At 35.1% G+C, this 12,525-nt stretch overlaps 1 protein-coding gene across 1 annotated transcript in view; it reads right to left on the bottom strand.

The window, feature by feature from the left end:
• LRRC7 (leucine rich repeat containing 7) overlaps positions 1–12,525 on the bottom strand; it is a 299,869-nt gene that overhangs the window by 41,758 nt on the left and 245,586 nt on the right. Inside the window, exon 21 of the mRNA XM_090269599.1 lies at positions 3,078–3,299. Within this exon, the coding sequence (XP_090125725.1) occupies positions 3,078–3,299 (222 nt within the window). The remainder of the gene's footprint in view (positions 1–3,077; positions 3,300–12,525) is intronic.

Below are 12,525 nucleotides of genomic sequence, written 5' to 3'. Positions count from 1 at the left end.
TTTAATTTTTTATTTTATTTTTATTGTTTACACTGTTACAGTTGTTTCTGCTTTTTCTTCCTGTCCCCATCTTCACTCAGCCTGACTCTCTCCCCACTCCAAGCCAGACACATACTGTTTTCTGTGTTCACGGGTTGTGTATAAATGTTCTTCGGTTAATTCCTCCACCATCTTTCATCCATCCCTGACACCTCCTTTCTGGCAGCTGTCAGTCTGTTTTACGTATATAAGCTTCTGTTATTATTTTGTTTGTTGGTTTATTTTGTTCATTAGATTCCACATATAAGTGAGATCATGTGGTATTTTTCTTTCACTCACTGGCTTAGTTCACTTAGCATGATTTTCTCCAAGTCCATCTAAGCTATTAGAAAATGTAAGAGTTTTTCTTTTTTATGGATGCATAGTACTCCATTGTGCAAATGAACCACAGCTTTTTTACCCACTCATCTACTGATGGGCACTAAGGCTGTTTCCAAATCTTGATTATTGTAAATAGTGTTGCTATAAACATAGGGGTGCACGTATTTTCTTGTATTGGTGTTTCAGTATCCTTGGGGTATAGTCCCAGAAGTGAATTTCTGGGTAAAAAGGGAGTTTCATTTTTAATTTTTTAAGGATATGCCATATAGTTTTCCACAGTGGCTGCTCTAGACTACATTCTCACTCACAGTGCACTAGGGTTTCCTTTTCTCCACATCCTCGCCAACACTTGTGGTTTGTTGATTTATTGATGGTTGCCATTCTGATAGGTATAAGGTGGTATTTCATTGAGGTTTTAATTTACATTTATTTGATGATTAATGATGTTGAGCATTTTTTATATGTCTATGGGTGCTCTATGTCTCCTTTGGAGAAGTATCTATTCAGGTCTTCTGCCCATTTCTTAATCAGGTTGTTTGTCTGGTATTGTACATAGAAAACCCTAAAGACTCCACTAAAAAATTGCTAGATCTAATAAATGAATTTGGCAAAGTAATGATATATAAAATTAATACCCAGAAACTGATGGCATTTTTATGTATCAATAACCAGCTATCAGAAAAACTAAGAAAACAACTCCATTTTCTATTGCAACAACCAAAAATGTAAGGTACCTAGGAATCAGTTTAACCAAGGAGGTAAAATATCTGTACTCTGAAAACTATAGGCCACTGAAGAAAGAAATCAAGGAAGAAACAAATAAGTGGAAGCATATACCTTGTTCATATTACACCATACACAAAAATAAACTCAAAATTGTTAAAAGACTTAAGTGTCAGTCATGAAACCATGAAAACCCTAGAATAAAACATAGGAAGCAAAATCTCAGATATTAAATGTATAATATTTTTACTGATATATCTCCTAAGTCACTGGAAAAAAAGCAGAAAATAAACAAATGGGACTACGTCAAATTAAAAAGCTTCTGTAAAGCTAAAGAAACCATCAGCAAGATGAATAGGGAACCCACTGTATGGGAGAACATTTTTTCCAGTGATACATCTGACAAGGGTTTAATCTTCAAAATCAGCAGCACCTGATGTTTTTAGAGTGGTGCATCAAAACACTTGCAAGTGACTCTATAAATACAATCTCTGAAACATGATGTTTTAAATTTAATAAGCATGTAAATCTTAAAACTTAGTAATCCTCTCATTAGTCAAACTGTACAATTTATGTGTTAGTAGAGAGATAATGTAAAAAAATACTTTAAATTTAGAGTGTTCAGAATAAGCGTATGCTAATAACTAAATTTACTATTCAAGGTAGGTGAAAATAGAGGGCATTGAGCTCAGTGAATTTTTAAATGCATTAATTCTCAGAGAAAAAACACATAGCTGCTATTAGGAATAACTAAGTCAGAGAACTGAATTGAGGATATAATATTTGTGAGGGAGGAGATATGAACAATTTTTAACCTTCTAGATGCCTTTAGTAAAGCATAAATTAAAACTTCATTAACTTTTTAGAATCACTGGAAAATTAAAAACCTCACATCATTACCTCAGTAAAAGCACCTATTTGATTTATTTTATCTTAAATCCAACACTTGGCCTAGACTAAGACAGGTTAGAAAAAAATTATCTTAAAAAATATCTATGATTCTGAGAATGATTAATACATAATCTCAGCTTTAAGAAGGGTATGAAAAAATAGAGGGAATGTCTACATTTAGGATCCAAATAAGAAGTGGCTCACAACAATAAAAAGGAAAAAACTTGAAAATGAAGATAATCTTGTCTGTATGTTCAGAAAGTAAGGTGGGTAATATGTTAATATTGAGTTAATAATAAAGTGAAACCTTTATACACTATAATAAGGATTCAGTGAAGTCAGTGGGCAAAGTCAGCTTTGCCTAATTATCTGAAGAATGAAAGAAGATAAATTAATTTTATAAGTATTAAGATCTTAATGTCTTACTTTCTAAGCTTAATATAAATCAATAGCTGAGATCTTATTCAATTTTGTGTTCCTAAGGAAGAAAACAATGTTCTTCTAATGAAAAGCAAATTCTAATTTTAGCTAGGTCAGAAGAGCAGCCATTCTTTGTGCTACATGGCACTTATCAGCAGCTTTCAGAGCATTTCAGAAATGTGTCCCTTCTAACTGTTTATCATTTTCTTCATAGAAAGCTTTATCTCTGTAGTATTCAACAATCAGAAGACAGGCCTTTTAAAAAATGTTCCCACAAATAAGAATATACAGTTTACTTTTCACGCTGTCAATTTCACCAGAGACCTTGGTAACCACACCTCATTTATTGAAGCTGTTGTAACATCCCACAGCTGTGCTGTAGAGCTAAATCGGACTGGGGAGTGGGTAAGAGAGAGTGTAGGATGAACCAGAAAAACTTGTCGGATCTATCCATTTCTCCTTATGTAAAGTGGGCATTTTACAAACCACCCATTCCTATATGTTGTTGTCTTTAACCCCTGAAAATAATGATAAAATCCCCACAAAGAATGCTCCACTCTATTCAACATGGTAACACTGTTAATGTGCCCCAGGCTACATTTATGAGGGAAGACAAACCATGGATTCATTGAACTTCCCTGAACATTCCCTGAAAATTAACCAGTTGTGAAAACCTTTCTCACCTGCTCTGGATATCCATCCATACTCCTTTGCCCTTTAGTTTGAATTAAGCACCGTCCAGGCTGAGGTCCCCGGGTGGCCTGTGAAGAGGGGATCTGAATAGGCAATGGTGACTGAAACTGCTGGATGGTCACTTTGTTTATATTTCCCTCGTATGGCTGCTGCTCACGGCTACGATGCTGAAGGCTTTGGGACCCCATCAAGGTCTGGATATGGCTGCCTGCCTGTGGAGAAGATAATCTGTCAGATGAAGATTCATTGTGTTGAAAGGATGTGATTAAAGTAGAAAACACAAACAGAATATCTCTCTGGGAAAGTGGCGTCATTTGGGCTTGCAGGCATGGCTGAAAAAGATAATGAGAAACAGCAAGGGTCTGCCCACTGTGCTTTGTGAAACTGTTAATATTGGAGCAAGGTTGCATTAAATATATTTGTAGTCATCTGGTGGTTTGCCAAAGTTTATTTTAACTCCCATTTTAAAGGAACAAAATTGTCTAAGAAATTTTAAGAAGAAAAAGAAGTCACAACTTAAAATAAAGTGAAGTTCTATACAACATTTCATTTTGAAAAACACCAGGGAGATGTTAACATATGAAACATCAAGGGGAAAATAATGATATAACCTGGTTCTTAATTCTGAAACAAAAGAATTGAATTACATACTTTCTTTTATGCCACAAATTCTTAGTAAGATTGCTCACATTAATATAATAAATATTTATTAATTTTCTGCATTTTAAAGTCAAGAGTATAATTTTGGGATCTTTCACATTACAAGTATGGATAGCTTGTGGAAGCACTAGATCTGGAAAGGTCTTCAAAGTGAGCTCCATATGCAGGTAAACTCATGACGAGCTTTCAGGGACTCATTGGCACCTCTAAAGTTACACTGATCATTTATGAATTCTTGAAGGCAGTTATGGAGGAGAGGGCATGCTCACTGTGGCCTCCTGCCTTTAAATGCTCCTCTTTTCACTCCTATTTTCTCACCTTCTTTCTAGCCATTCTACCTGACATCTTTTCTACCAGACAAGCAGTTCTGTTTGTGAGCTGGTATAGAATATGCTTTTTAAAATTAAGTATGAAAAAATAAAATAAAATTAAATTAAGTATGCTTTAACACGGACATCTAACACAAGAAGTTAATGCTCATCATTAGTAGTGCTGTGCTTGTCCTTCACCCATTACTACAGAAGAATCTAAGTTTATTTCCTAAATTCATTTTCCTTTTTGTTGCTATTTTAAGGGTAGGTAATTTGAAATGTAAAACTGCATTTTACCTTAGAATTTGTTATCTAAGAAAGCCTGTGAATTTTCCTGACTAATCAAGATTTTAATTACTATGAAAAAGTCAGGTTGGAGGAAAAAAGGAATAATTATTAAACAAGTATCCAATGAAGAGATTCATTTTAATTTAAAATTTTTTTAAAAGAACACTATCAGAGACATCAGGAAATAACAGTGATTATGGAAAATAATTGAAGATAAAAGGCATATTGCTTGATTCCAAATAAGAGGTAATTTCTGTAATGAAAATATTCAAAATTGTTATTTGGCTATATGTAGGGCAAAGTAAATAAGCATTTGATTATATTTTTAGGGGTCTAACTGCTTATCTTGGTGTCACATACAGTTTTTACATTCAAAAACAGCAAAGATACTTCAGTCATGAGAAACTGAGGAAAATATGCAAAAAAGAGTTGGGCTATATCAGCACAGCGAAAACAATTAGCAATCCAGCACCATCCTATACAATTAACCGGTGATCACAAAACTATAACATCATAAACACAACTAAGATAACCATGTAAATGGCAAATGTGTACTTCTCTATTGTATCTATTTCCTTATCGGCCATTCTAAAAGACTGAACACCCTTCCGATCAAGTTCTTCTTTGTTGCAAATTGAATTCTCTCCTATCTCTATGAAATTTCACATTCTCTTGTTTGGGAGAAAAGAAAAGCCATGATAAGCACAGCATCACATTTTGAGCTGCTATACTTGAATTAACTCACTGGCATGCTGAGTTGTGAGAGAAAATGATTCCTAAAGTTAGAGGAGCTGGGGGTGTATAGGCTGACCAAGTGCAATGGGCCTGGCTACTGAACAGTCAGTTGATTTCACATTTATACCTGCTTTTCACCTCCACTGGCATAATATTCATGGATCTTCAGTCAGTGCTTGAGTCAGTGGGAAAGAGGAAGACTGGCAGTTTAATGGAAAGTGATCACATAGACAAGCAGGAAATTTTAATACCCAGAAAAACTTTGGGGGATCCACAATATAACTAGAGTTCCATAATGTGTAATACACATGAAAAAATCCATGATGATTATTTAACAATCACTTCATTGGTTAGGATATTCTGGTAATGGTCTATCTGAGGGTACAAAACTAACTCCATGTATTATAGAACAGTAATAGCCTTTAGATGTATTTTTCTGGTTTATTTTTTCCTTCTGATGGGACAGTTTGAGCTCAGGATTATGCTTCCATTTGGAATTGGAGAGTAAGCACCATATCTTGCTTGCCATCTTTAACAACTGGCATAGTAACTGCCATTTAATATATAATAGTTACCATCCAAACACTAGGTGCCAGACAATGCACTAAAACTTACTTGTATTGTGTCATTTAATCCTTATAACAGCATTAGAGATAATTATTATTGCTCAGTTTTACTGAAGAGAAAACTAAGGCTTGGAGAGTTTAAGTAACTTTCCTAAGACATTTGCCAACTGGTAAACTGTCAGGACCTGGGTTTGAACCAAGGCTGTCTCACTATGACTATCATAGTGCATTGACAAAGGAGGCATGAAAAAGAACAAAAGGATCGGGTTGTTGAGGTAGAATGTATAAAATATCTTCAGCAGCTCTTCAATTTGCCAAAGAGCTACTTACTGAATTAGGTCTATTATCTGTTTTAGATCCTATGCATGTGACTTAGATAGAGCTTTATAGTTAAGCAAACAGATTGATGCTTTGTTTATTTAGTAATTGTCACATGATTATGAAGTGATGAAGCCCATATTCTTATATGGCTTGGCAAAACATATAGTGGGCTTAGCTGGATATGCTGTAAAACAATTCTGTTTGCATCAGCAGCAATCCTTTCACTGCCCTATAGGCTGCAGTGAATGGGGAATGGCAGCTGGAGAAAGCAATGAATTAACACTAAATTTTGTGTGAAGTTAAGCAACCATACAGTACACAAGATAACTAAAAGAACAATTATGGTGTGGAGGACTGCAATGAGGTAGTTTTTTTGACTGGCACAAAGGCTTAAGAAAGGTAATAAGGATGCTCATGGTGAAGTACAAAGGACTGATGAAAATGTAGAAAATGTCAGAGGCTGGATTTATTCAAACAGAGGTTAGCGAGAGAAAACTGACGCAGACTGAAGGGGAATTTGAACAAGAAAGTTTCTGTAAAGCCCGTGCTACATGTTTTGAATGATAAAAAGAAAAAGAGAAGATTTGACATTTGTTTTGAACTTCCAAGGGGAGGTTGGACAAAATAACATGTATTTGAGAATAGTGATGGAATGCAGTGTTTTCAAGTTGACCCAAAAGCGTATTGTCAAAGTTTACAGGGGAAAACTCCAATATCCATAGAACCCAAGGAAACATTAATGTCAATGTCACAGAAAAGTAACATTGATTTCCTACCTTTCTGCAAAATTCATCCCACACTGAAAAAAGCTTATTATGTGAACATGTAAAGTGTTTGGAGGATTTTTTATGATATAAAAGAAATTACTTTCTCACTACAACAATACTTTGGTTCACACAATTCTCTTAGAAAAGAGTGATAGATTGAGAAGTGTATTACCCAATTTGGTCATCTGTTTTGCTACTACCCATCTTGACTCTTTATCCATTTGGGGTTCTTTCAAAAAATGAAACATAGCCTCAAAGGATGACAATTTATACCACTGAGAATATGAAAGTGGACACAATCATTCTCTAAAATTAAGTCCAAAAGAGTTCTAAAAATGTTTGGGAGCAATTTCAACAACACAGAATCATCTATAAAGGAAAATTCAGTAATTGATTTCAAGATATCAGCAGCACTCATTGAAGTTAGTCAGTTTCAGTAATTTTATATTCAATAAAACAACAACAAAAAGTCCTATCTACGCCATGTATTCTGCAATTCTGCATAGTCCTCCTTTTAAACTGCAGGTTAAATTTTAAAAACTGAGACAGTAGAACATACTTTCCCCTATTCTCTCCATTAAGAAAAATTAAAAACCCTGGACCTTATATACAAACAAATATAAGAAAACTATGCATAGTAGATAGAAGAAAACAGATCAGCTAGGGACCTGGAGACCAAGTAAAAACATGGTGGTAAATTCCCTGAGTTTTATTTTTGTGTCATATCCCAGACTTGGAGCTAAAGAAGAGGTAACCCAAATGACTCACAGGAAAAATGAAAACAAAACAAAACAAAGGAGGAAAGTGGAGAGAGAGAGAGAGACAGAGAGAGAGAGAGAGAGAGAGAGAGAGAGAGAGAGAGAGAGAGAGAGACAGAGAGAGAGAGAGAGAGACAGAGAGAGAGAGACAGAGAGAGAGACAGAGAGAGAGAGAGAGACAGAGAGGGGGGGGAGGACAAACAGAAAGTAAAAATTAAATTAAGACAAACCTTAATGTGTAAATTATTAAATGCAGAAGGGCTAAATTCACAAATTAAAAGAAATTTTGACAGAATGGATTAAAGAATGTCACTCAACTATATGCAGACTACAAGAAATAGCTCAAATATAACTATACAGTGAGATAGAAATTAAAAGGGTCAAAAATACATATCATGCAAATATTAATTTAAGAAAATTCTATACTAACACTAGATAAAGTAGCTTTCAGAGCAAATAAAATATGCTAGAGATAAGATATTTTATATAATAAAAAGGGTCAATCCACCAAGAAGATATAACAATCTTAAATGTGTACACAGCAAACAACAGAGATGCAAATATACGAAGCAAAATTGGTAGAACTAAAAGAGAAATGGATAAATCCACAATTATAATTGGAGATTTCAATACCCCTTTCTCAATTATTGATAGAAGTACTAGCCTACAAATTGGCCACAATATAAAATAAGTCAACAATAGTATCAAACAATAGATCACCTAAAGAACATTCTACCTGACAGCAGCATAATACACATTTTCTTCACATTCCCACAGAATACTTACTTAGATACATCATATCCTGAACTGAAAAACAAATCTAAAAAAATAAAAAATAAATTGAAATCACATAGAATGTGTTCTCCCACCACAATGGAATCAAGCTAGAAATCAATGATAAAAGGATAAAAGAAAAATATCTGGACACTTGGAAACCAAATAACACAGTTTTAAGTAATCCATGGGTCAAAGGAGAAAGTCTCAAGGGAAATAAAACAATACATTGAACTTAATGTAAATGAAAATACAACACATAAAAATTTGAGGAACATAGGACTTCCCACCAAGATGGAGGCCTAGACAGACACACTGCATCTCCCTCCACAACTAAGAAGAAATACAACTACCTCAAAAATAGAGACAACCAGAAGTTCCAGAAAATTGAGCTGCATGGAAGACCAGCAAACAAAGATATAAAGAAGAAAAACTCATCCAGACAGGTAGGAGGGGTGGAACCAGGGCAGAGAGTACACAGCGTGGTGGTGGCAGCAGTGGTGGCAGAGGCAGGACAGCATAAAATGCAGTCACACATTTTAAAAAGTCAGGAGGGACACCTGGAGAGCGCTCACAACAGCAGACCAGACTGCACAACTCATAGTCTTAGCGCCAGGGAAAACAGATCCTCATTGCTTCTGATGGTGCAAACCAGTGGGGGTTGGGGCGGAGGAAGAAAGTGCTGGTTTCTTAGCAGAGTCCACTTGTATAAAGGGCCCCATGGTTCTAAATGTCCGCAGACCCACGCACTCTGGGAACGATGGCCAGCACAACAGTTAGAGAGGCACCAGTCCCATATGGAAGTAGGAGAAGTGCCTGGAAAAGGGGCAAGTGTTGAGCAAGCAGCATTGTTCCCTCTCAGACCCCTCCCCCACATACAGTGCCACAACATGGTGGAACGGGTTGCCCTGTACTGACAAATACATAAGGCTCTGCCCCTTACAACGTAACAGGTGCAACAGCTCTACCTAAGACACAGAGGCAAACAAACAGGAGACTTTGAAGATGAGGAGACAGAGAAGTATGGCCCAAAAGGGGGAATTGATCAAGGTTCCACTGGGAGAACTCGGCAATGAGGAGATAGCCAACCTAATAGACATGGAGTTAAAACACTGGTGATAAAGATGCTCACAGGCTTGACAGATATGCTTAAGTATGGCAAATGCATAAGGGAAGAAGTGAAGTCTATGCTAAATGAAACGAAGGAAAATCCACACAAAACCAATGGTGAAGGGAAGAAAACCAGGGTTGAAATAAATGATTTGGTACGTAAAGAAGAAAAAAACAGTCAACCAGTACAGAATGAGGAAACAAGAACTGAAAAAAAATGGGGAGAGGTTTAGGAACCTCTGGGACAACTTTAAACATGCCAACATCCAAACTGTAGGAGAGCCAGAAGGAGAAGAGGAAGAGCAAGAAATTGAAAGTTTACGTAAGAAAATAATGAGGGAAAACTCCCCAAATTTGGTGAAGAAAACAGACATACAAATCCAGGAGGCACATAGAGTCCCAAACAAGCTAGACCCAAAAAGGACCACACCAAGACACGTCATAACTAAAATGCCAAAACTGAAAGATAAAGAGAGAATCTTAAAAGCAGCAAGAGAAAAGCAGAAAGTTACCTACAAAGGGGTGCCTATAAGATTACCAGCTGATTTCTCAAAAGAAACTTTGCAGTCAAGAAGGGGCTGGCAAGAAGTATTCAAGGTGATGAAAAGCAAGGACCTACAACCAAGATTACCCTATCCAGCAAAGTTATCATTTAGAATGGAAGGGCAGATAAAGTGTTTCCCAGACAAGGTAAAGCTAAAGAGGTTCATCATCACCAAGCCATTATTATATGAAATGTCAAAGGGACTTACTTAAGAAAAAGAAGATCAAAATTATGAACCTTAAAATGACAAGAAACTCACACCTATCAACAACTGAATCTAAAAAATAAGAACAAAATCCAACTAAGCAAACCAGAATAGGAACAGAATCATAGGTATGGGAATCATTCCGAGGGTTATCAGCTGGGAGACAGAAGAGGGAGAAATGGGAAAATGGTGCAGGGAATAGGAAGCATAATTGGTTGGTACAAAATAGACAGGGGGAAGTTAAGAATAATATAGGAAAGAGTGAAGTCAAAGAACTTATATGCATGACTCATGAACATGAACTAAGGGGGTTGGGATTGCTAGAGGAGGTATTGGGAACATAGCTAAAGCAATGCTGAGAGGTAAATTAATAGCACTAAATGCATATACTAAAAGAAACAGTCTTGCATCAATAATTAAAATCCGATCTCAAGAGCTTATAAAGCAAGAAGCTAAGTAAAACCCAGGCAAGCAAAAGAAGGAAATAAGAGCAGAAATCAAAGAAATTGAAAATAACAGAAAAAAGACACAAAAACTGTTTTTTTGAAAAGATCATAAAATTGATACACTTGAAGCAAGACTGAATAAGAAACACACACACACAAAATATCAAAATCAGGAATAATGAATAAAATATTACTACAGATCCTGCAGACATCATAAGGATAATAAGGTAATACTAGAATAATTCTACACACAAATTTAACAACTTATATGAAATGGGCTGCTTCCTTGAAAAGCACAAACGACCATAACTCACCCAATATGAAATAGATAATTTAAAAAACCCTGCAACTATCAAGATTGTAAACTGTAATTAAAAAGCTCCCAGGAAAGATATCTCCAGGTCCAGAAATTCTACCAAATATTTAAATGACAATTAATAACAATTCTACACAATCTCTTCCAAATAATAGAAGAGCAGGGGCCACATCCCAATGAGTTTTATGAAGCCAGTAGTATTATCCCAATAATACCAGATTAGGACAGAAAAAATGAGAATAAAACTATAGATCAATACCATTTATGAATATAAATACAAAAATCCTTAACAAAATATTGGCAACTAGAATTCAGCAATATATTAAAAGAATTATACACCATGCCCAAGTGGTGTTTATTTCAGTAATACAAACCATGTTCAATATTTGTAAATCAAAAAATGCACTGAACCATATTAATGGGCTACAGAAAAATATTATGTGATTATATCAGTGGAAGCAGAATATATTTGACAAAGTTCATCATCCATTTGTGATAAAAACTCAGAAATACAGAAATGGAGAAGAAATTCCTCCACTTGACAGAACATTTACAAAATACTTACAGCTAACTTAAAACTTATGTGAAAAAAATGAATGCTTCTTTCCTAAGATCAAGGACGAGGAACAGATGTCCACACTCACCACTCTTATTCAGCATAATGCTGGAAGTTCTAGTCAGTAGAATAAGGCAAAAGAAGGAAATAAAAGGCATGCAGATGGTGAGGAAGAAATAAAATGTCCTTATGTACAGATTACGTGATTGTCTGCATAGAGCAGCCAAAAGATTCAGCGAAAAATTTCCTAGAACTAACAAGTGAATTCAGCAAGGTCACAAGATACGAGAGCAATAGTATTTATGTATGTTATCAATGAACATGTAGACACTAAGATTTAAATGCAATTCCATGCACAGTCACTCAACACAAGTAAAATACATAGGTGTAAATTAAACAAAGCTTGTACAAGATTTATATGCTGAAAACTACACCGTGCTGAAGAAAGATATCAAAAATTTAAGTAAACGGAGAGACATATTTATGGACTGGAAGACTTCACACAGTAAAAACATTAATTGTCTTCAAATTGATACACAAGTTTAACAAATTTCTATCAAAACCCCAGAAAGATTTTTTATATTTATAAATAATATGATTCTAAACTTTATATTGAAAGACAATAAAGCTAGAATAGCTAACACAATTTTGAAAAAGAAGAATAAGGTGAGAAAAACCAGCTCGATTTCAAGATTATTATGTGTGGTATTGGCAGAAGGACAGACAGATAGATAAATGGAATAGATCAGGAAACCCATAAATAAACCCACAAGAAAAAAGGCCAAATGATTTTTGGCAAAGGTGCAAAAGCAATTCAATGGATGAAACTTAGTCTTTTCAACAAGTGATGTTAGCATAACCATTTGTAATCCATAGGCAAAATAAATGAACCTTGACCTATGTCACATCTTACATAAAAATTAGCTCAAAATAGACTATAGAGCTAAATGCAAAATGTTAGGAGGATGAAAAAACAAGCTACAAAGTTTGAGAAAATATTAGCAAACTACAAATTTGACAAAGGAAAGCATCTAGAATATATTTAAAAACTCTCAATACCTGACAGTAAGAAATTAAACAA

This window comes from Furipterus horrens, unplaced genomic scaffold (assembly GCF_987537825.1).
Source record: "Furipterus horrens unplaced genomic scaffold, mFurHor1.1.pri manual_scaffold_3, whole genome shotgun sequence".
Lineage (NCBI taxonomy): Eukaryota > Metazoa > Chordata > Mammalia > Chiroptera > Furipteridae > Furipterus > Furipterus horrens.
Note: the sequence above shows the minus strand (reverse complement) of the source record. Positions and strands in the feature narration are given on the sequence as shown.